Source organism: Ziziphus jujuba, chromosome 12, assembly GCF_031755915.1.
Source record: "Ziziphus jujuba cultivar Dongzao chromosome 12, ASM3175591v1".
Classification (NCBI taxonomy): domain Eukaryota; kingdom Viridiplantae; phylum Streptophyta; class Magnoliopsida; order Rosales; family Rhamnaceae; genus Ziziphus; species Ziziphus jujuba.
This window is the reverse complement of record NC_083390.1, coordinates 22,328,611-22,352,587: the sequence shown is the minus strand read 5'-3', so window position 1 is coordinate 22,352,587 and position 23,977 is coordinate 22,328,611. Positions and strand designations below refer to the sequence as shown.

The 23,977-nt window shown below is 32.1% G+C and overlaps 3 protein-coding genes across 10 annotated transcripts; 1 reads left to right on the top strand and 2 right to left on the bottom strand.

The window, feature by feature from the left end:
* Positions 1 to 1,816: 1,816 nt before the first annotated feature.
* On the bottom strand, positions 1,817 to 5,637 carry LOC107429445 (uncharacterized). The gene is made up of 3 exons (XM_016040128.4): positions 5,273 to 5,637; positions 2,753 to 2,958; positions 1,817 to 2,305 (listed from the first exon to the last, which is right to left on the bottom strand). The coding sequence occupies exons 1-3, from the start codon at positions 5,372 to 5,374 to the stop codon at positions 2,038 to 2,040; spliced, it is 576 nt and encodes a 191-aa protein (XP_015895614.3). The 5' UTR covers positions 5,375 to 5,637; the 3' UTR covers positions 1,817 to 2,037.
* A 4,937-nt stretch (positions 5,638 to 10,574) lies between these two features.
* Positions 10,575 to 12,261, top strand: LOC107429454 (ribulose bisphosphate carboxylase small subunit, chloroplastic). Its single transcript, XM_016040143.4, has 3 exons — positions 10,575 to 10,849; positions 11,035 to 11,169; positions 11,805 to 12,261. Exons 1-3 carry the CDS (start codon positions 10,664 to 10,666, stop codon positions 12,033 to 12,035), a joined length of 552 nt encoding a protein of 183 aa, XP_015895629.1. The 5' UTR covers positions 10,575 to 10,663; the 3' UTR covers positions 12,036 to 12,261.
* Positions 12,262 to 12,494: 233 nt separating this feature from the next.
* LOC107429453 (BTB/POZ domain-containing protein FBL11) lies at positions 12,495 to 22,824 on the bottom strand. 8 transcript variants are annotated; one of them, XR_009635364.1, is made up of 20 exons: positions 22,488 to 22,823; positions 22,362 to 22,412; positions 21,929 to 22,049; positions 21,574 to 21,708; positions 21,366 to 21,416; positions 20,639 to 20,727; positions 20,460 to 20,562; positions 19,774 to 19,810; positions 19,515 to 19,663; positions 18,361 to 18,889; positions 17,503 to 17,766; positions 16,609 to 16,754; positions 15,387 to 15,734; positions 14,673 to 14,916; positions 14,451 to 14,506; positions 13,460 to 13,540; positions 13,318 to 13,362; positions 13,162 to 13,230; positions 12,715 to 12,918; positions 12,495 to 12,593 (listed from the first exon to the last, which is right to left on the bottom strand). XR_009635364.1 is itself a non-coding variant. In XM_060813749.1 (20 exons), exons 1-19 carry the CDS (start codon positions 22,664 to 22,666, stop codon positions 12,756 to 12,758), a joined length of 2,793 nt encoding a protein of 930 aa, XP_060669732.1. In that variant the 5' UTR covers positions 22,667 to 22,821; the 3' UTR covers positions 12,495 to 12,593; positions 12,715 to 12,755. The 8 variants fall into 8 exon arrangements, 6 of the variants coding, with proteins under 6 accessions (XP_060669732.1, XP_060669735.1, XP_060669731.1 ...); XM_060813749.1 differs by having other exon boundaries at positions 12,715 to 12,929; positions 14,673 to 14,906; positions 15,455 to 15,734; positions 22,488 to 22,821; XM_060813752.1 differs by having other exon boundaries at positions 12,715 to 12,929; positions 14,673 to 14,819; positions 15,455 to 15,734; positions 22,488 to 22,821.
* Between the last annotated feature and the right edge of the window lie 1,153 nt (positions 22,825 to 23,977).

The following is a 23,977-nucleotide window of genomic DNA, read 5'->3' as shown; positions in this document are numbered from 1 at the left end:
AAAGGGTATCAGAAATCTGATCCTGTGCAGGCAATAAAGTGGAAATCTTTTAGCTTATACTTGAAATTTGTACTCCTCTCCTTGTCTCTACTATTCCAATGGCCATTTTCTAATATCTGTACACTTTAAATCCAATTATGACTTCCTTTATTACGTTTGCCTCCTTCTTCTCAACCTTACTATTTCTCTTGACCTCTTTCTCTCTTTTTCTGCATCTTTTGCCACTTTCTGCTCTACCTTTTTAACCTTTTTTTTTTTTTCTTTTTTCACTCCTCTCTCCATATCCCATTTTCAGGGCCACCAGAAACTACCTTTCTTTTACTACTAAAAGTTTAACCTTACTAAACAATTTTTTTAGAAACCAAAGTGTTGTTATATACAACTAAATTCTAATTAACGATATTTAAATTTTATATCGTTATACGATAACGCCGTGTAATAAATCACTTATAAATTATTATTAAACTTACATATTTCATGACATAATATTATAATATAAATTGTTCAGCTTAGGTTGTATATATGATTTTTTTTTTTGGTAAAAAGTTGGATATATGATTAATTGTTCAATTTAGTTGTATATTATTAATAAAATTTACATATGACATGACAGATAATGGTAACATGCAATTCTTTTTTCTAGGAGGGCTAAAGGAGATCAAAGTGAGTGTCCGGTCCATGGAGAGCTACAGATCCTTGTATCCTAAAGTTACAGACTAAAAAGACAGATTTGGTTTGTAGATGGAAATGGCCTCAAATTTGATGCTTCCTTCCTATTGGCCCCCACAAGCAAAGCCTCTTTGCTTAGCATGCTTAACCTCCTCATTTAGGCTCATGCATAATGATTCTTTTTTTCTTTGAAGACCGACTTGAGAGCATGTAGAATTCTGGCAATAATAATCTATTTAGTTTGTCTCAGTCAAACTTTTACGTCCACAACATGAGGATTGCTATGAAAATCTGCAAAAATGAGTGACTACATTTTTATGAATAATAATAATAATAAAATGCACCTCATCACAGCTAGCTGGCTGGTTTGACTAAAGTCTAAAGATACTGAATTTAATGGTTAATTATGTTTGATACCCATCTTCAAAACCACATGAACTTCCCATGAATAATTTCATTCCACTTGATTTCGGCCCCCCCCCAAAAAAAAAAAAAAAAAAAAAAAAGTGTTTATCTTCTACATTATGGGATAAGAAAAAGACCATACTAGGGACATTTCTGGCTTAATCTGAACGTTCAATGTCTTGGAAACAATATGACTGATAAATAATAATTCTATTTCTTAAAGAAATATACAAATATCATCTAAAATCTGTGACTTCAAGAAGCACTGGCATGTCAGTTTAATTAATCAAGTGTACTAAAATCTGTGACTTCAAGAAGCACTGGCATGTCAGTTTAATTAACTAAGTGTAATAATATTTTCTGTTCAAAAATTCTTTTTTGTTACTTGGCTTGACATTAGCATGACCATGAAACCTAAAACACAAGTCTCTTAGAAGAATAAGTTACCGTGCTAGATGAGAAGTACTCATAAGAGAATACTTTGGACTTCATAAAATTATTTAAAAAATGATATTCAGATTGAGTTTTGACATCTACCATGTTTTCTTGAATTATCCTGTATATAACACCTTTAAAATTATTCTTATTAAATAACGTATTCATCTCTAATTTGTAAAATATTTTCTTTTTCTTTTTCTATAAAACATTACTAAATGCACCCTAAGTTTTGCATCTTTATTTATTTTTTAAAAAAATATATAAACTTATTTATATGATAACTTAAAAATTTTGAAGATAAATATATATAAAAACATGATATTTTTTTTTTTTTTTTTTTGTATTGGGCCATTGTTTACTGGGCAGTAGGCAAAGGCCTCAGGAGGCCTTGCTCTTTAGCCAGCCATGTCATTAGACGAACGAAATATATATTAGTACAGTTGAGTAATACAGCGCAGAGACAATTCAAACCCCATATATAATCAACATGCAAGACTTCTAAGCTGTCTATCTTAATAGTTTATCCTATGCATAACCAGTCATCCCAACACTTGAGTTTGAACGGTTTGCCTTGTGAGATGCCTGAGAAGTAGTAGCCTTGGTAAAGTACATGTAGTAATACACGTTGAGAATCATCGTTGCAACCACGAATACTGCTCCGGCAACGAAAACACCTTTCCGCAATGATTCACAGGAGAAGTTCTGTGCATAAATCATATCTCGATACTTGGTGTGATAAGCATTCTTTGTTGCACCAGCAATCAAACATGCTTCCGCAACCAGGAAGGTCAACCTGTAGATGTACAAACATATTGGTGTTAAAACTACTGGGGAGTTCGTTACTTGCATCTTCTAATTATTCATCAAAGTCCCTAGTTTTTTAGAATTGCATCCGAGCCTGACTGGCTAATATTCTCAGCCGGTTGGCAGTCTAAATGATTGTGTGTAGCTCCTGCAGAAGAAAACCACTCGTACAGCATGGATTTGAGGTACTTTCAAGAATAAAATTGCCGAAGAGCAATAGCAAAAGCATCAACAAGCTTATTCTACATTGATAAGTGGGCAAGTGTCCTTGGTCAAATGGTCGATTTCGTTGGATATGAATACAAGAATGTAATGACTTGTTAAATTACCTCAACTCCAAAAGCTTAAGGTGTTAGATGCAAAACCAACTATTTATATGAAGTCAACCCAAGAAATACTTGATACATGCATAAGAGAGGCATGTCAGAATTATTACCATGATGAGACAAAATAGATGATGGACCAAGCTCGATTTCCACCAGGAGCTAAGGGTCTTCCAAAACACATGCATTTTGTCACACCCATAAGTAGGGACTCGCTTGAAAGAAGAAACAAGAAACCACCTACTCCATAACCAGTTGCGACATCTGAGTTATAAACACAGTAAGTCCGATTTACTAGATCGTCAGAAACTGTATGGCCCTGTCATGAAAATTATTGTTAATTAATGAATAGAATAAATGTATTTCAAAAGTATCAAAATAATGCCACAGATTCCAATGCAAGTTTTTCCTGTGGACAGCTAGATTGCAATAAATCATAGACAAGATGGACAGCATGATCAATTTGTGCGCTTGCCGGACAGTGCTACAGAATACTAAACAAAAACAGTTCATTATAACTCCACAGAGAGTGCATATACCAATTTGGCTTTTAGGATCTAGTGGAGCACCTAGTCTAACCAATGTGCTAGTGGTACTATAACCAATTCAACCTTTTAAAAGTTTGACTGAGACTATCTAATAGATTCACCTCTCAAATGCTAAGCAAGCAGTAAAAATATACAAATCCTATAATATATTTTAGTTGATAATAAATTTTCATCCAATTGTTAATAAATACCAACACTCCAACAGCCAAGAAATGGAAACCCATGTAAGTAACTATGATCATCAACCAATTTAAAATTACATACATGCTATTTGCAAAGGATTTAAATTGCTTGATCAGAGAAGGAAGTTGTAATCATCTAATGATCCAATTTGAAATTACATATATGTTGTACTATAGAAGCAGAAACAAGCAGCAACAACAGAACCCTACCTACGATGAGAACAGTACACAATAACACTGATAATAAAATCATTTCGTTGTTTTTATGTACTGCAGTTTTCACTTTTTTTCCCTTTTCATATTGGATTTTAAAAGGTTCAATAGCAAACATATTTATGGGACACCCATATTGATCAAAACAGATTCTTATAAGGATATTTCTAAATTCTTAATTCTTTTGATAATTCATGGAAACGAAAGGTTTATCGATTTAAGAATCAAAGTTTAAGAAATATATAAAATTCCTTCAAAACAATGACTTCGGCTGCAAAGTAATAGCAAACAGATTTACAGGACTTCCATATTAATCAAAACAAATTCTTAAAGGGATAATTCTAAGTTCTTAATTATTTTGATTATTCATGAAAATGAAAGGTTTATCAGTTGAAGAATAAAAGTTTGAGAAATTTATAAAATTCCTTTAAAACAATGAATTCTGCCGCAGAGTAATAGCCTCTGCTCTTTTTAATGAATTCCTGTTGTGTGTAATACATCCTCAGAATTAAGAGGAACAACATTTTGATCTAGAAACAAGAATCCACGAAAATGTTTTAAGCTCAATAAAACCAGTTGGTTGTCTAAGGACACCCATATCTTCTTTGTTATTAAGTATATCTTAAACCAATCAGCCATTGTCTCATGGCGCACAAAACATTTGACAAATAACAATATTAAACCTCATGGTCTGTGTAACACTAACAAAATTTTGCCCATGTAAAATGCTGGAAATGCAGCTGAAACCAAAAAAAGAAAAAGATTCCAATTACAAAAAAAAGAAAAAAAAAAGAAAAAAAAAAGTTGGTATTTGATTTACTAAAAGAAGAGATTCTGTAAAGAGCATCCTTAATTGTTAACAATTCTAACAAAAAGGAGAAACTTAGCTGCTGTAGGCACAAACCCCCTCTACCTGTTTATTGTCCTAGTCATTGAAACTTAAATTCTTTAACATTTAGATTTGTACGAATTCATCAATTACATAAAAAGCTGACAAAGGCCACAAATCATTGATAACAAAGCAGGCAGATAAAGAAACTACAGTACCACAAAATTAACATATTACTGCTACTCGTTATTCATATCATTCATTGCAAAACAAAAGGATTTGAAAACAAGGTGTTTCCAGGACAAACATTACTCATATAAACAAGTCCAAATATGTATCCAAGTTTTTTATTTTCCTTCTTTTTGGCCATTATGCATCAAAGATTCAGTGGAAATAGCTACTACTAAGCCAGAATCAGAGTCGATTCTCTTTAGCATCCAAAATTGTTCGTTTAATTTGCTGGTAATTAGTGTGAAACACTTTAAGATATTAAGGAAGAAAAGTAGATCACTGAAGTTTTCAGAATAATAAGTTCCACTCTGCTTGTCCATACATCAAAACTCATTACGAACTAATCAAACACAAACGAACTCAAAAACCCAACTTTTAAAAAAACACATTGCTTGTCAGTTTTCATCACATATCAGGCATCTAAACTCTTGGAAAATTACAAACAGATCAACCATCAGATTCACAGCAAAAGTAAGATAAATCACTAAAAAAAAAAAAAAAAAGCACACATCAAAGTAACAAATGCCAAATTAACAAAGTGCCACCGCCAAAACCCAAACTAGAATTTCACTTCCAACAGCAAAAAATAGAAGATCAGATAAAAAGAGAAGTGATAAAAGAAAAGCTTACAACACTCCTTCGTCTCTCAGCGGCAATGGCGAACCCAAATGCCACCAAGCTCAGAACCACAACAAGAAGGTGCACCAAAGTTGAGCCCTTTCCTTCTCCCATGTCTTCCTTCTTACCAAGAGAGAAGAGAAATGGCTGCTTGAAAATGTGTGTGAGAGAGTGAGAGAGAGAGAGAGAGAGAGAGAGAGAGAGGGAGAGATTGCCCTAGCTTAGCCTACTGTGTGTTCATCTTGGAGTGCAATTAGCGAAAAAGAGAGTGAAAAGAAAGAAAAATAACTTTACTTTTCTCTATGCAGTGGAGTGGAAAGCAGTGAAAGCTTTTTTCAGGAAAAGAAGAAAAAAGAAAAATAAAAAGCTCTCCTACACACCCCACGCAGATCCTGAAAGCGTTAAACCACGTGAACGGCTCAAAAGACTAAAAAGTTTGTTGACAACAGAAAATATAACGCCAATGGCGCTTTGGTTCTTGTTCGCGTGCTTCCCACGGGGACAAAGAGCCGTGGGGACTTGTAATTAACCTTGAAACATAACTAGGCGGGGTTTAAGTTCGAAGAGTTAATTATGGTATGTGGACGCTCTCACGTGTTTATTCTGCGATTTTCTCTTCGTGATTGAGAAATTGACATTGAAAAAGCTAATAAAGACTGATTTTATTAAAAAAAAAGATGCAATAAAAAAGCAATTTTCATTTTAAAAGTTACATATTTAGACAAGAGGTATGGACCCCATGAAGTTTGGGTTTTTGATCAAGTGGGCCATGCACATATAGAAAGAGTGGGCCTCAAGTCTTGATCTGGGTACGTGGAGGAAATATATAGGGTGAAAGTGGAGGTTTCAGACTATAGAAATGAGCCGAACAACAACTTATCTTTCCCGGCACACACACTCGCAACAAGCATCTGCGCCTTTTGCAGGAGGATAAGGACGAATGTTGCATAACGTAGTCGCTGTTTTCTTATTATTATTTTATGTGCATTTGCACCCTTTAAATCTTTATTATTAAAGTGATTAATAATTCTTTAAAAAAATAGTTATTTCTTTTTATTATTATTATTATTTTGTAGATTCATTTTTTTGGGAAATAATCATCCATGTACTTTATAATTCTTTAATATTTTTTGATAATATTTTGTTATTTAATTGAATTCGGTAAATTTTAAATAAGTAGTCAGCTTTGTAAATTAAACAACAAATGATAATTAAAATTTTCTTATTTTTTAAAAAATTCTCGTCAACATACCTGATTCCATAGAAGCATAATATAAGTGGGTAATTTTCCAAGAAAAAAAAAAATTTGTAATGTACCATGATTGTGGATGGAGATAGACATGTCACATTAGCATATGCTACCTCATGGAGTCAACAAATTGACAAAATGTTATCTGATCAAATGTTTGGTAAAGTTGCTACACAAAGATATGGAGGAAGCTTGACTCGTACACCCCCCATAAAAAAATAAAAAATAAAAAAAATAAAAAAAATAAAAAAAGAAGAAGAAGAAGAAGAAGAAAATCTCGTATTAAAATCTAAGCATTAACAAAACATATTTTAACTGAGTAGGATAGCACGTATTCATGCAATATGAATATTATTGAAAAGATGGATATTGATAGAAATATTAAAGATATAATTTTATACAAATATCAATGAAAATATAAAATATATATATATATATATATAAATTAAAACATAAAATATTTAATATATTAAAATAAGATAAAAATATATATTAATTAGAATAAAAATTTGTGAAAAAATAATCCATAAATATTAAAATAAATAAAGTATTTATTAGTACCCAAATATTGTAAGTTTGATTAATTAAACATGTATAAAATTTTTTAACTAGTTTGATGTATGCAATTTTATTTGAAATTAAATATATATATATATATATATATATATAAACAATTTATTATTATGCCATATGACGGTGCTAACTATGCTAATGCTAAAGTATTATTAATATTTTAATTACATCCCACGATACTTGATCAAACATAATTATAAATTTAAGATCTTAATTAAAAAATATTGTTAAATGTTTTTTTTTTTTATTATCATAACTTGGGGAAAGGGGATTTTCAACCTGGTAGAAGTCTGAAAGTTGAGAAATATGACAAATATATATATATATATATATATTCTTTTTTTTTTTCACTATAATGATTAATTTTTATTCATGTTAAAAACGGAGAACAACTTCAAGTAATTGTTAATGAAATGGTAAATATTGGCAACGACATTTCTTCCGATAACAATGAGGAAAAAACAAACACTTGTATTCTGGTGGACGTTTGGGTTTGGGCTGATTTGTCTTTTGGGCTTAGATTTAGGGCGATGGGCCAATATTCAGTAAAGTTTGGTCTAGCTTCGTTTCTTTCCTAAAATTACTGAACATGAGAACCAAGCAAAAGAAGATGGAAGATACAACACATAAACATGAAGATCATGACTTTGCCACATATGACTATTAGATTAGAGCAATATACTTTCTGTCTACACTAAATTTGATATGTGAATTTAGAGAGAAATTTTCATGTTGGAGAGTTAGATGAAACATAATTTAATTACTTATTAGATGAAATGAAGGTATTTTTTTCCCAAATTGCAAATGGTCAGCAATCTCTAAACAAATTATCAGACATTTGTTGATTGATCAATTTTAGCATTTTCCTTTTTTCCCACAAGAAAACACAAAAACACATATTCAACCCCAAAGACTATAAATAATGAACATTCCACCCATGAACCATCACTTTTTTTTTTTTTTTGTCCTTTTTTTCTCCCCCCCCCTCACTTAAAGCATCTTAATCATACATAGTGTCAATTTAACACAGAGAAAACATTGTCTAGTTAATTAATATTTAGTTAATTAGTGATTAATCTATTTGTGGAGTATCTTTACAATTGAAAACTAGTTTAATTAACTATTAGCTATTTATACTCATTATTATGGGTTAATTTTATTTTATTTTTTATTTTTAACCCCTAAAAAAGCTATTGGTGTTCATCAATTGATTTAGTCATGTGTATAGACGCTTGATGCATGATGTTAGTGAATAGCACCAAAAAAGTAAAATGGCGGTATTTGTATGTTGAAGTTGTCTTAAGAAATCATTCAGGAGTCACAACGACCGCAAACAGATGGTATTTGAGCTGAAGCTTATCAACCACAAAACTATACCCTTTCACTTATCACCTCTCTGTTTTTTTCTGTGTTTTCTCTATATACCATCGAATTCGAGAAGAATTATAATAAAAAGAAGAAAAAAAAAAATGATGAACATAATTAGTTCTATAAAACAGTTCAACTTAAAAAACAATGGAAAAAGGAAGGAAACGAATGGTAAGGTGTGTGATGGTGATTTAGTTTGAAGAATATTCAAAAGTGGGAAAATTTTTATAGTATCTGTATGAACAAACCTGACATGTTTATGCAATATGCATATATCAGATAGATGTGAATGTGATAGAATATTGCAGAACGATCAATCTGCCACGTGTCACTCGTCTATGGTCTGAATTGGTGAGAAGCCAGGTTTAGAATGTGGTTCCAGGCCATTGCCTACATTTGCTTTGCATAATTTTCTTCGGTAGTAATTCTAAAAGCATCAAATTTATTAACTAAATTTTAAATAGGAAAGGATTTGATTTTATTGGGTTTATTTTTCAAGAGTTTAGACGATTATTAATTTGTCAATAATTAATAAACTACCATATTTATTTGGTAACCAAATTTAGTACATATAGTAGTGCCCATTTTTTATATAATCTTGAACAGCATTGACATTTGAAAATATCTAAGAAAACAAAATGAAATGCCGAAATGGATAGGGAACCAAGCTTAAATGGTGCCCTACTTTTCTAGTTTACTACTTTTTTCTCCAATTCTCTCTATCCTCAATATAGATATACTTTTTTTTTTCAATGATTTAGTAGAATCATTCGGATGCAAATCATGAAATGGCCCAATATTATGTTCATCACAAGTTTCCGAAGAGGTGGATTGGTTTTCACCAAAAAAAAAAAAAAAAAAAAAGATTAATAATTCTTTTGCCCTCAGTTCAGTACTTATCCAAACAATTAAATTCCAGGAGTTTCTAAAACATATTTTTCATCTCTACCGCTTTTTATAATATCTATCATTTCTTTCCTCTGAATTAAGGGGAAAAGGACCAAATTAATGTAAACGGTATTAGTTATTGGTCATGAAGTATAAGTGGTAATTATTGTGTGATGTCCATTTTAAAGTTTTAAAGTTGTCATATATGTTGTTAGCGTTGTTGTATGATAGAATGAACCTTGAAAGAAATAAGCATTCAAATGAAATTCATAATGGGTTAGCAAAGATAACCTAACCTAAACAATAGAAATGCATTTCTATGTAATGGGAATGCAATTCTATATCGTGTAATGTCTATTACACCAAAATAAGGGAAATACATGGCTAAGGAATTCTATTCTCCTAAATGAATAAAATTCAGAATATTTTACCAAAAAAAAAAAAAGAATAGAATTCAGAATATTCTAAGCAACATATACTTATATTTTATTGAATATGTGTTGAAATTGATTTACATGCAAATTCAACGAAGAATATCCATATTTTGATAAAGATTTTCTTGACTTTATTGCCTAGAAGAATAGATACATATATATATATATATATATGTTATATTTTCTCTTTTTCTTTTTATTTTCCCTCTATAGTTTTCTTATACTCTTTATCTATTTTATGTCCCTACTTTCAAATTGTTAAAAAAAAAAAAAAAAAATCTCTACTTTCTCTATTTACATTTTACCATTATTATTATTTTTTTCCCTCTTTTCTTTGCCTCCTCTATCGTCTCTTATCCATGGAAATATATTTCATCAAGTAAACAAACTATGATAATGAATACATACTCTCTCAATAAATTCCATAAAACCTATCAATTTCCCATTTTTTCACAACAACAAAAACATTTGAAAGAGTAATCAATTATGGTGGGTAAAATGACATTACAAATAATAGACTTCTACCAATTCACAAAATTTCAAACCCCTTAAATTCCTACGTTTGAGATAAGATAATCGGAGCTCGCCACGTGGCACAACCAATGGAGGTGCATAACGATAAGGCTATAAATCCAAACTTTCCCATTATGTGGCCATCGAAGTGCAATGTCACCCCAAACGAAATCCAAGGGTCAAAAATGTCCAGGACTTTATACATTCAATGAAGTCCATTAGATTAAACTTGGATCTATGATAGCTCAAGGCTAATGGAAACAAAGAGATATGGTATTATAAATATATGGTGAAGCAGCAAGGAAAAAGCCTCTGTAAGATCACAAATTGTTGTGTGTGTGTGTTTTTGTAAAGCAAAAAGTTTAGAAGCAAGAAGGCATGGCTTCCTCAGTTGTGTCATCAGCGGCTGTTGCCTCGGTGAACCGTGCTTCACCGGCTCAATCAACCTTGGTTGCACCCTTCACCGGCCTTAAGTCGGCCTCGTCAGCCTTGCCATTCACCCGCAAGACCAACAATGATATAACCTCCATTGCAAGCAATGGTGGAAGAGTTCAATGCATGCAGGTATAAAAAATTATTCACTTCCTTGTAAAAAAGCACAACAATGTTGTTTTTCGTTAACAATTATTGGTGAAATGAACAATGTTATACTGTGAAAAATTTTACTATTTTTAGTGATGAAAAATACTGAAGAAAAAACTTAATTAATTTGGTTATTGATCATGTATGTTTATGTTTGGTGAGTGCAGGTTTGGCCTACAACAGGTAAGAAGAAGTTTGAGACTCTGTCTTACTTACCCCCACTTAACCCTGAGCAATTGGCCAGGGAAGTAGACTACCTTCTCAGGAGCGGTTGGGTTCCCTGCTTGGAATTTGAATTGCAGGTTCTGTTTCACTCTTTTTTTCTAATTTCTCTCTCTTTTCTCTGCTATTGAATATTAGGCCACTTTCTTATGTTGCATGGCATGGGAAAAATGGGAATTATATATTTATTGGGTTTTCTTGCGTTTGATAAGGAAGTTATGAACACATGTAGTAGCATCTTTCATTTTCTTCAATTACTAGTTTATTATTTAACTTAATTGCATAAATAATGAATAATATTTTACGAGTTTAGAATTGGATATATACATATATACAAAATAGTTAGAAACTTAGAACTTTCTAATATATCAATTTTTGTGAATTAATATTAGTGCATCAATATTAATCGACGACAATATATGTCAATTATTCATGACATGATGACCTTAATTCTGTGGTGCTCCTTGAATGTCTCATCTTAAAACCTGGTTTTGAATTATCATTGATATAACGAACATATTTGTTTGTAACATTTCAAAAAAAAATAAATAAAAAAATTTCAAACACTAAACTTCATTACAAATGCGGTGGAAACCCTGGTATATATTTTCTATTTGGTGGTAATTCTTATAAAACTGTTGCATATAAAAATAGAAGGAGAAGCAATTATGAATGTGATAATAAAAATTGGGAAATGGGGTTTTTGGTCTTGCAGCATGGATTCGTGTACCGTGAGAACCACAGATCCCCCGGTTACTACGATGGACGCTACTGGACCATGTGGAAGCTTCCCATGTTTGGATGCACAGACTCAGCACAAGTGTTGAGTGAGCTTGAGGAGGCCAAAAAGGCTTACCCAAATGCCTTCATCCGTATCATTGGATTCGACAACAGGCGTCAAGTCCAGTGCATCAGTTTCATTGCCTACAAGCCTCCTGGCTTTTAAGCACTAAACCCATCTAATTCATCCCCATCACCCATCAGTAATGTTTTTTCTGGTTTGTTTGTGTTTTGGTTTTGTAGCTTTTCATTTTTCTTTTTCCCCTTGTGTTCTTCAACTCAGTATGAGCTTCTGTCATGCCCATCTGAACTGAGGTGTTTGGTAAATTTGATGGATTTTTATGTCTGTTTATGAACATCAATTTCACATATTGTTGCAACTTCTTTATTTACTTCTTTAACTTTTTCCTGCTCTCTCAATTTTTGGTCCGAACATATTAAAAAAAACAGTTTTAAACAAGATAAAACAATGATGTTCAATCATTTAAGAATCAACGGCCTTACAGATAGGCCCACCTTATGATTATGATTTTATTTTCAGTATTATTCAAAACATATTTGTGATGGAATATAAAATTAAGTCTAAAAGAATAAAAAAAGCTCATGCACCAACTAAAATGCCAAGTCTTGGGACCGTTCAACTTTGGTTTCAAAATTTCATTGATATAAGCTCTATCAAAATTTTTTCAAATCCTTCACTAGAGCTTTCGTCTTGCTAGGATCCCTACACAGTTTGAGAGCTTCATATATGAGAAAAAAAAAAAAAAAAGTTCATGTAAAACTAACTTCCTGCTGTTATGGTTATACCATAAATATAAAACATCTCAGATTTGTTCTGCCATTACCTGTTATGAATTGAACTGAGGGTGCATTTTCGCCCCTGTTTTTACACTCTTTCCTCTATTACTGTACCAGCCATTCTTCGGCCGTTCCATACCACTACATGTGTCTCCTTGTGCATTGGCCTTCTATTGTTGTTCAAAAGTGGGTACGAAGAGCCATCTCCCCAAGACATACAGCTTGCTATCTTCACAATGCTTACATAATTCCTGTCATTAGACTGAGGAAGATATAATACAAATTAGAACAATCATTTCATTTGGGTTGCATGGAATGAGAAGCCTTTTTTTTTTTTTTTGGTTATTAGAATGAGAAGCTTTACTTGTGAAGAAATATATGAATCTATTATGTTGACATGGAGTAAAACTGAGAATATGAATTGAGATTGATCTTTCCTATGAAAACGTAAAGGATGTAAATTCCTATTGAAAAGCAGTTTTCTTGGAACTTACTCTTGGGATGTCAAAGGTATCGTCTCTTGCATCACACAGATCTAATGCAACTTTTCTGAGCAACGGCATCTGTAGTTCACATGAAAGGCTAACGTTACAACGTTAATTGCTTAAACTTTACGTATCAGAAAAGTGAAACAAGTTTGGACTTGTTACCCTTGAAGCAGCAGTTTGAATGAAGTTTTTTGGTATTCCAGCCCCCTGTATGGTGCAGGTCAAAACCCATAAATAGATTAATTTTTTGGTTTAAGAAGATACATGTATATGAAAGAGAAAATCAGAGAAAGGGAAGCCTAACATTATGCCGCAGCAAGAGATCTTCAAGAGCCACACAATGAAGAAGAGAATGAATCCCATTTGTCGTTACCTCTCCACAATCCTAACCAACAATCTTGAGAACATTTATAAGCACATAAAGGGAACCATTTCATCCAAAATTGATAAGCATAATGCAGTGTAAGCTTGAATGTTTGGTCTTGGCCCCAAGTGAAATTCAAATGCCTTGGAATTAGACATGAATATCAATTACTTAAAACAAGGAGAGGGAGAGAATAGAGGTAGGAAGGTCAAGGCAGGCAGAAATTGTTGTAATAGAAGGAAGATGATGTTCTACATGACTACACATCATAAGCTTATCAATGCAAGACAGACAGGATAGAACAATTTTAGGAATCACTCCTAAAATCCCTATGCATCACTGCTAGTTTTGGCTTCCATCACACAGGACCAGAGAAAATAACTCTCAGAAAGTATTTGTATTATCATCAGCTGTCTCATAGGGTTAAAAAACCCCTATTTATTAAAAAAGTCATCTAACAACATAAGGAAACTAAAATAATAGGAAACTCTAATTAAATAAGGAAATTAAATAATAAAGCTTCCTAAAAACATAAAGAAACTAAAATAATAATAAAATCTAATTAAATTAGGAAACTAAATTAAACTAAAGCTATTTAGATCCTTGTTGAAGGTCTCAAATAAGCCTATCTTCTCCTAGATCATGCCAAATCAAAGTTTGCGCTTTAGAATCTGGTTTTCCTCTCCTTTAGTAAGTTTTCAAAGGTTATTTCCATCTTGCATCACTTATATATCCACTGGTGACTGCTATGTTTCTGAGTCAGCGTCATTATGTCCATATTATAATCAAAGTTTCGCATTGTTCCACCAAATGATTTGTGAAATTACATATTATAACATTTAATTGCTCACAATTGATTAAATTAAGGACTTCACACATAGGAATAAACAGAATTTTGAAATCCAACTATAAGAAAAAAGACGGTGAAAACCTCTAGATGGATAGAAATTAAGCCTGGCCATCCACGTGAAATAATCTGTTGAGAATCTGCAAACAAGACAAGACAACAACACATAGTTCAGTTATCACCTCCATGTCGCCAAAAGTAAGGTTCCAACTCTTCTCCAATATCTAACAACTAAACATATTGAGAATATAAATCATGAAAAATAGAGTTGCGTAAGAAAAAAAAAAAAAAAAAATTACTGCTCACCTGAATTGAGATGTTTGCATCCTAGAAGTGAAAGCTCAATCAGATTTGGACAGCTTTGAGTCATAATAACCAAATCATCATTGGTCAGCCATGGGGTGACCCGTTCAAGCTGCAGTTTTCGCAGATTTGGCATGGAGAACATGAAGCCTGAGATGGACATATCACTGAGGCAATAGCACAAAACCAACACTTGCAAGTTCCTTAAGGTTGTCACAATGCTTTCAATGACACTATCTGATATTTCCTGTACTGACCAATATCATTCCACATATTTTTGATCTCTTATAAACAAATTTTTTCAAGTAGGGAAAAAAGCATATGCTACTAAAATGTATTCAAGTATGACCAAGGAATAGACTGAGAAAACACTGCCTTGCATATGGGATCCACAAAGAAAGATCTACTCTTCCAATTTCATCTCTATCAAATTTAAAACTGCAAGCCTCACTATAAACAGCTCAATGATAAGATATATCGGGCCCAGTCACATAAGAGTATGTGGTAACTTATCTCAAAGAAAATCCAAGAAAGAGATCCAATCATAACAAGCCTCACCAATGAGATGTTAGATATTAGATGCCCAACTTCAAAATAATGAAGAATTGGATAAAGATAAAATACAAAGCTACAACAACATTTACAGGGGAAGAGTGTCTCTAGCAAAGTTATTTCACCTAAAAGAAGATATATTAACCTCTGTTTTACAAGTAATACCTGAAAATATAGAACTATGGACTCAAGAATAGGACAAGTGCTGGGCAGTTGAATGAGAATATCTTCACCTAATGATGCGCCTAAACCCACGGCTATTGCCCTCAATGATGTTATTGCAGGTTTCAGAGCTTTGATAGAGAAGTAAGAAAATCCCCATCCAAAAGAAATTTCTTCCAGCCTGCATGTTTTGCTTAACCCAACTTCCAGATCTCTGTAAGAATATGCTGAAGAAATTTCTCCCCTTTCAGTATTCCTTCCCTGTTGAGACAAATTTCTACAATCCCTCACCCTTAAACACGTCAAAGCTGGGTTTTTACAAACAATATATGCTAAAACAACTCCAGTGACCTGAATTTTTAATAATAAAATAGTTTAGACTAAGATACAGTTCCAATTATTAGCATATATTTTGATGATTTTGGTAAGAAGAAAAGGGACGATGAAAATATTGCCTCTCTTTTAGTCAGTCGTATCAGAGATACTAATAAAACAAATAAATAACTTCAATTTTCTTTTCCTAGATGCAAATTACTTACTAGGTCCATTTCCATCTGTTGGCTAATGACTAGTGAGTTAAACAAAATAATTCAATAACTGAGGCTACAAAGTTTTTTTTTTTTTCATAAGAGAAAAAAAAAGTCAAAATCCTTTGTCAGAAAATAATTCAATAAAGAACAAAACTGAGGCTGCAAAGTTTTTTTTTCGTTTCCATAAAAGAAAAAAAGTCAAAATACTTTGTCCTTCCTAGTTTGTATTTTTCATAAGTTATAAAAACAGATAAATTAACATTTCATTGCATAGGATCTCTTGGTTGATATAACTGAGTCGGACTAATTAATTTAGTAAATGAATGTAAGAATCAACTATATTCTTTCTAAGGGCATATCATATATGTACATACAATAATGCTAAGCGAAAGATAATTTGATTATTAGAATCATTCATTAGGTTTTGTTTAGCTAAAACTTTGTCCCAGTTCATTGTTAGCTACTTCACATCTGACATCCTGTTTATTAGCTAAAACTATATCCCAGTTCATTGTTAGCCACTTAGCATCTGACATCCTGTTTATAAGTTCAGTTTATCATCAAACTATGCCAGCTAATCTGAAAAATTCATAACCTTTATGTTCCTTCCACAATATAATACGCAGGGAGTATATCAAAGTTCATGTGCACTACGAAAAATAACGTTCCAAGTTTTAATAAATCTGATGACTAACCATTGTATTAGAAACATCAAGCATCTCCAAGGAAGAACCTGTGAAACTATAGAGAGCACGATCAACTACGCAAGTGTCCCTCAAACATAGACTCTTCAGCAGATGCATTTTAGATAGAAGCTTTAGAAGGAAAATTTCATCAACACCTGAGAAAAAATAGATTGACCATACATATGGTTCCATGACCTTTTAATTTAAACCAGAAAATGAAAGTGACTCAACTTAAAAAAGCCACAATCCTAATTGATTGCACTCTAGTGCATAAACCATTTCAATCAAATTATAGCTTTTGAGATCCTATTCTGTTACATCATGATTGTCAACAGGATCCCAAGCTATGGGACAGAAGAGTGGGTATAACCAATTTGAAGTTACTAAAAAATTCCATATTTGACAACCTAACAGAAGTTACAGCCCAAATATAGAAAAGCAAAGAATCGATATCTAATTAACCAAAGAGTAATAGTAAGAAGACCAAATACAAGAGGGTCAAGTCTTTCCATAAGAAATCCTAGTTCAAAGTGCCATAGAAATTTTGGCCCACAAATTCTATAAACATAAAGAAGGGACATACAGTAACCTGAAGTGAAAAACTTAGATGAGTTGCCTTTTCATGTTTTCTTAAGCAAATGTCCTAGAATCACCACACTTATATTTGTTACTTCTTTTCAGGTTTTCAATATTTGGAAGTAAAAAATTGTGGGCAAAAAAGGCAAAAAAAATTATATTTCAGGGTTGTATACAGGGAAAAAGATTTATCACAAATATCTGTGTTAAGTTACCATCAACCTTCAAAACTTAGATTGTTAGCAACGATGTACCTTAGGACAACACAATATGCACTTAGCATTCATCAGTTGAATCAAAAAAGGGTCTTCAAAAAAACCAACTCACCTTTACAGCCACCAATATGCAGTGTTCGAAGATTGGATGCCACAGAATCCCAAAGTTTGGGATGAGTATTACCATAATCAATGTTAGAACAAAGTGCCTGAACTGAATTTGTCCCAAAAGCAGTACCACAAGCAACAATTGATTCTAGTCTAATACACCTGTACAAAAGCCTTGCAATACCAACATCTGTTAACGAAACACACCCTTTAATGTTCAGATACTGCAAGGAGACACAGAATTTGGCAACATACATGAGCTCTACATCTGGCAGAAACAAAAATAGAAGTTAGTATGACAGTATATAGAGAAAATTTGTAGATACTTATATGCAATGGGGCAGGTAAACTAATATAGAACAATCATTTGAGCATAACATTACATGAGCCAAAAAACATACGATGGAGGTAAGATCCAGGTAAAATCAATGAAAAACCACAAGTAAATTCTCATCACCACTGTAAATTTAATCTCAGCAAGATTAGCACATGATATGGCATCAATATGGTGTCATATATTTATGCCAATCACATATGATTTTGCATATATGCCCTCTTTTCTTTACATGAATTTATATTACAATGCATTAAATACAAAATGGAGTTACCAAATGGACCATATATTGGCTAGCTACAGCGTTTTGGTTCACAAAATTTCCCTTAACAACACAATAATTATTTACCAAGGTGCTTAAATTATAATGCAATCCCACTCCAACTTCTAGGATAATCTTTAACAAATAGGCATGTCACTCCAGTCCCTTGACACATTTATAACAGATGATCTTTTTGGCTGAATTGCAGAAATTATAATGTTCGATGGCAAGAAAGAAATAACAAAGCAGCATGAAAAATATCTCACCACGAAGCTCATTTCGGCCCTCTAATGTGAGTTTTGTGATATTTGACTCTGGTTGATTAGACATGCAAACTGCACCGCCTGAAGAATAATTCCAAACGTTTGTCACTTTAGCCGGACTGGGGCTTACATGTGGCAATTGTTCAACTGGACTAATATCAGTGCTTAGATCAACTTCACAGACCATGGGGCATTTCCTAACCAAGTGATGTAAAAATGAGATATCAAAGTTCAATAGATAAGCTGCTTTCAGTGTTTTCAATGATGGAAATGACACGGAGAAGCATTCAATGGCACTTTCAACATGCAGCCTTTGACACTTGGAAATATCCACCTCCTGTACTGCTTCAAATGACATGGTTGGAAAAAATTTCTGAGAGAGTGGACTGTGATTTCTGTCGAAATGTTCAAGGTTAAAAGGTAACTCCGTAATGGTGTTTCTTAATGTGGGGTTTGTACTGTATACTGAAGGAAGCACAGACAAGAGGAGAATTGCTGATGTTATCTGTGAACAGCTTGAAAGGTTTACTTTCTGCAAAAAGGGTAAAACTAAGTTATACAATCACGATATTACACAGAAGTCATAGAAGTTGATATAGCTGGCCATAATTCAGGCAGGTAACATTTGTTATTTACATAAACTTATTGACAGGACTTGTTGATTAGAAAGTAATTCAGAAAATTTATAATTTATCCCTGAATTCAGAAAACAAAAGGTCTGACCATAAGCACATATATTATCCATAATCCCTTCCTTAATTAATTTTGCCTTGTTTTCGTCTTAGACATATTTGAACCATATCCCACTAAACTATTTGCGCACAGCAGGAATTATGCATTCTCGTACATCCGAATAATTTTTATAACTGATATGAAAGTCCGGGAAGATGATGAAGGTGGGGGGATAAACAACTTGAACACTATCAACTCCAAAATCCAGCAAAGGCAGAGCAAGTACTCCTATTCTAGCTACATATCAACATTTAAATAAAGCAGCCAATCAAGCAATGTAAATGTGAATAATCTATCTTTGCAAACCATTCAGAGACATTATTACTGTTACACTCTTCTAGCTTCCTCAATCACATGACCCTCAACAAGAAAAGCAAACTAATAATATGCTCTCCTAGGAACATATTAGAAAGTAGTAGGAATACCTTAGAAAATTCTGTCAGCCGAATTCTGAAACCACACAAGTCACCATCACCTAAGACATTTATTGAGCCGGTGGATGGAACTTCCAATAGTGTAAAAATTGAATGAATGCTTGCATCAGCAAACTTAGAAAAACGAGAATTTCTTTTCCCTGACCAAAAAAAAACAAAAAAAAGAAAATTAATTTTATATCACTAATGTCTTTAACAAAGAACTGAGGTCTTAAAATGTTTACATATAACTCGCAGAAAATGATCATACCTGCAGCATACCACAATGGTAAAAGGCTCACGTGGATCTGTACAGCACAAATGATGGATTCAAAAGAAACAGATAATAGTTGACTGAAAGAACAAATATTTCACATTGTCTGAAAAGTCAATTAAAGATCACCAAGAATTCTTCTTTCTTTTACTTATGGTATTTTATAACCACTCACCAGTGTCATCTATACTGATATCACATTTATTTTTAAACCTAACATTTAAAAAATATATATATTTTATAGTTACTGGATGGTTTTTTTAAAAAATTAATATCCGGACTCATCATTTCAAAATAGTTCTCACCTAACACAGAACTAGGTAGGGAACTTAGAGGAAAAGATTAACAAGATCCTAGTATTGAAGGGATAAATCATGTACTTTTAAGCTAAATTAAAGTATATATGAACAAATATGAAGCACTTATTAAATCTGCTATATATCTCTTTTGGGGACCAAAACACTATGTGCATATGCAGTACTATTGTTATGATATTCTGTCAGAAGAAAGTAAATAAGCCGCTTCAATGTTTCCAAATTCTCTTTACCCAGCATTGAAAACCTTCTACATGAACCTCTTTTCTTAATCAATCTGAGTTTGGTCATGTATTAGATGTGAAGGGCACCTTTGATCTTTACCAACTTTAGGTTCCTGAACATGTAAATTCAAACTTTGATCTTTACCTGCTTTAAAATGCTAGTGTAGTCATTTTCTGTTGCACTCAATTCTTCCAAGTGTACGTTTGCATCAAACCATGAAAAAAGTGCGACGGAGAGATGCATCTCACTGGGGAAGACCACAAAGATATAAGAATTTCAGCATTTGTGTATAAATTAAATTATTCTATTGAAGTAATAACTACCTTTCTATTGTCAAATACGGTTGCATTACGGAAGATCGTAATAAATGGTATGGAAGATTTACAAACAATTCACTGGATGTTGCCCATGCCTGAAAAACACAAAACCTCATCGGTCAGCTTCCGGTAGTAAATAGAGGTTGAGACCAAAAACAAAAAAAATGCAGAAAGCACATTTCAATATGACAATTGATACACCATTTCATCCATTATCCATATCTTGAAAGAATAGAAGCCTTACAGTATTAAAAGACATTATGTGATCGGTAATAGAACCACAAACAAGTCCAATGCCCATTTCAAACCCAACCATGTCAAGAAGATCCAGTATAAGCCACTATTTGACTTGACGCAACATTTGTGCAAGCACTGAACACAACATTTGTGGCAGCTAAATCTTTACATATTAGGGTTCCCGAAAAGTTTAAAATTCTATAAATGCTCTGAAAGTTCATTTTCTAAAGAAATCAGTTTGCACCGTAGCCTAAATTGATCCAAAAGGTATCCTACAATATCAGTAAAATACCTGTAACATAAATATCCACTTCCCATCACAGCAACCAATTATTATAGCCCACCACATCTCAATAAAGAATTACAAAATATTCCAACATAATAACAAATTTTATTTTTAAAAAGATACATTTGAAGTTTGTAGAAAACAAAACCAGTAAACATAAATAGTGCACATAATGAATTTTAAGAAGCAAAATAAAGATTGAAAACATACAAAAGTTTTTGCAAGATAGATTGCACATAGTTCTGGAAGAGCATCGTAAGCTGCAACAAATAATTTCATCTATTAGACAAGATATCAAAATGCCGACATCAAATGGTAATATCTCATGGATATATATATATATATATATTTTTTTTTTTTAAATCTAATTTGCAATCGACTCTTGTATGACTGTCTGACAATCAAAGAGATCCTCATCATGATCAAAACTAAAATTCCAAATGCCAATCAGATTATCCAGGTCTATTTCTGGTGGCACCTTGGATGGTGCTTCCTCAGAAAACCAAGTTCTACACTTTTCAAGAAGCATCCGAATTCCAAAATATAGTGCACTCTGAAAATTTATAACAAATTTTTGAAAGTGTATGTGTTTTATAAAAAATAAATAGTAATAATGACCAGCATCGCTTTTCAGAAGAAGAACTGTCGACATTACTGAGCATATAAGAAGAAATTCTAAGACCATGTGAATTAAACATTCCCCAACAATTAATACAAAATTCCAGAGCATATTATCCACATGTTACCCAGTATAACCTGTGTTACAAATTTACCTCATAAAATTGGAGAAAATTATTTGGCGTAATATCTATCTGGCATCCATATATGCACTTGAGGATATTCAAAAATATTTCCAAGTTCCACTGGACTGAAATATGGTCCATGTATGATTCACTACACGGATATAGAATGTTCAGAAACGTCTATCCAATAAGAAGTACAATTATAATTTGGTTATAAAACTTTGTGACCCAAAAAAAAAAAAAAATGCATATGCAGTACTTTTTTTTTTTTTTTTTTTTTTTCATGTTAAAGCAATTTAAATTTTTATATTTTTGGTTTTACGAAAGTCCTCCATTTCCGAAGCAGCCAAACAAAATCAAATTAAAACTTCAATTAAAAATTTAAAGAGAAAAAAAAATAAATGGTATCTAAATGAATTTGCATGTAAATACATTAAAATGATTTATTATAATTTAACTTTACCAGAAACTTCCACTGAGCAGACCACGGAAATAAGAACAATTTTCCACAAGCCTGTAATCAAAACACAGGAAAAATTCAATGAAGATTGCAAAATTTAAATTCCGAAACTCAGAAACTCAAAATCACCTTTTCCGATGTGCTTGAACTTTGATAGTTCCGTGACTGAGGATCGCCGGGAAATCCCAACTTAATATATCGGCGGTGGAGATAAGAATTTCATTGTCCGAGGTCTCAGCTTCCAATTGATTAGGGCTAGTGCAGACGATGTTAATCAATTCGTCGTTGTCTCCAGAGCTTGAAGCCATGGTGGTGGTGATGATGCTCTGGTTTTCCTTTGCTTTGCTGATTGCTTGAGTGCTGAGTTTAAGAGAAACTGTACTGATTCTTCTATGACACGTGTCTAAGCGGTCTTTTTTTTTTTCTTTTGTTTTTCTCTCTTTTTCTTATTTTATTTTTGAAAAAAAAAAAAGGGTAATGTTGGAGTTGTAAGCAAATTTTTTAAAATTGGTTGTCAGAGTTTGTTTTAGTTTTGCCAATAAAATGCCGTTTTTGTTAATTATGAGTATAAAAATACTAATAAAAAAAGCAGAAATTCAATAGTAAACCCAATTGAAACTGAATTTGTCCTTTTGTAATATATTTGAAATCTTATTGTTATTTTTTTTATCATAATTTTTTTAATTACTCAAAAACTTTAAGATAAAAATAAAACATGATACCATTGACACCATCTCCGTTAACACGATCCACCAATATCAAATTAGGACTGATAAAAGTTCACACGATTTACATTAACATATCAAATGTTAATACGATTCATATTTACATAATAATTTCCATAATAAAATGGATCATAGTATATCACTTCTAATCAGGACGAACAAATTCACAAGATCCACATTAACACAATCCAAATTTGCATTATAAATTCCATATTAGGATTAACAAAATTTCACATAATCATTGCTAATATCATCTAAATCTACCTAATATCATCTAAATCTACATTATAATTTTTCTGTTCGGGTTCACTACAGTATATGTGATCCAGATTAATGAAATTCAATAAATTAATGGATCAAACCTGTTAAATTCATCAGTGAGAATAATTGTGTAACTATTCAAAAATATTACAATTTTTCATACATTTAATTTATCATTTAAAAATCTAACAATCCATTTGCAAAACTAAAAAAAATTCATTGTTTGGCATCTAACTCAAATTTGTATTTCTTAAATCTCTCTCTCTCTCTCTATGTATATATATATATATATACACATGTGTGTGTGTGTGTTTAATTAATAACAAGTCGGATTATTTATCAAAAAATAAAATTAAATGACAGATTATATAATAATTTAATAATAGATTTAAATTTAACTATCTCCATATAAGAGTTTGATAAATGAGTAAATAAAATTTAACACCAACACTACATAACAAGAATTTATATTAACACATTTAACAAAAATCCATGTTAACACATTTGACAAATAGTCAGGTTTAAACACACCTAAATTGAAGAATTCTTTTATTAAAATATTGTGATGGTTTTTCTATTGATTTCACTTCTCAATCTTTAATTGCTTCAAGAACAGATGTAAAATTATTTTTA

Bases quoted from the DNA above. Each gene is read 5' to 3' on its own strand.
- LOC107429453 (XM_060813748.1), bottom strand. From the start codon at position 22,666: ATGGCTTCAAGCTCTGGAGACAACGACGAATTGATTAACATCGTCTGC. The intron at 13,363-13,459 runs GTTAGGCTTCCC...TGCACCATACAG, and splicing joins ATCTCTTGCTGCGGCATAAT to GGGGCTGGAATACCAAAAAA. The intron at 13,231-13,317 runs GTAACAAGTCCA...TGTGAACTACAG, and splicing joins TTCAAACTGCTGCTTCAAGG to ATGCCGTTGCTCAGAAAAGT.
- LOC107429454 (XM_016040143.4), top strand. From the start codon at position 10,664: ATGGCTTCCTCAGTTGTGTCATCAGCGGCTGTTGCCTCGGTGAACCGT. The intron at 10,850-11,034 runs GTATAAAAAATT...TGGTGAGTGCAG, and splicing joins GAAGAGTTCAATGCATGCAG to GTTTGGCCTACAACAGGTAA. The intron at 11,170-11,804 runs GTTCTGTTTCAC...TTGGTCTTGCAG, and splicing joins GCTTGGAATTTGAATTGCAG to CATGGATTCGTGTACCGTGA.
- LOC107429445 (XM_016040128.4), bottom strand. From the start codon at position 5,374: ATGGGAGAAGGAAAGGGCTCAACTTTGGTGCACCTTCTTGTTGTGGTT. The intron at 2,959-5,272 runs GTAAGCTTTTCT...TTTTCATGACAG, and splicing joins CTGAGAGACGAAGGAGTGTT to GGCCATACAGTTTCTGACGA. The intron at 2,306-2,752 runs GTAATAATTCTG...GTACATCTACAG, and splicing joins ATCTATTTTGTCTCATCATG to GTTGACCTTCCTGGTTGCGG.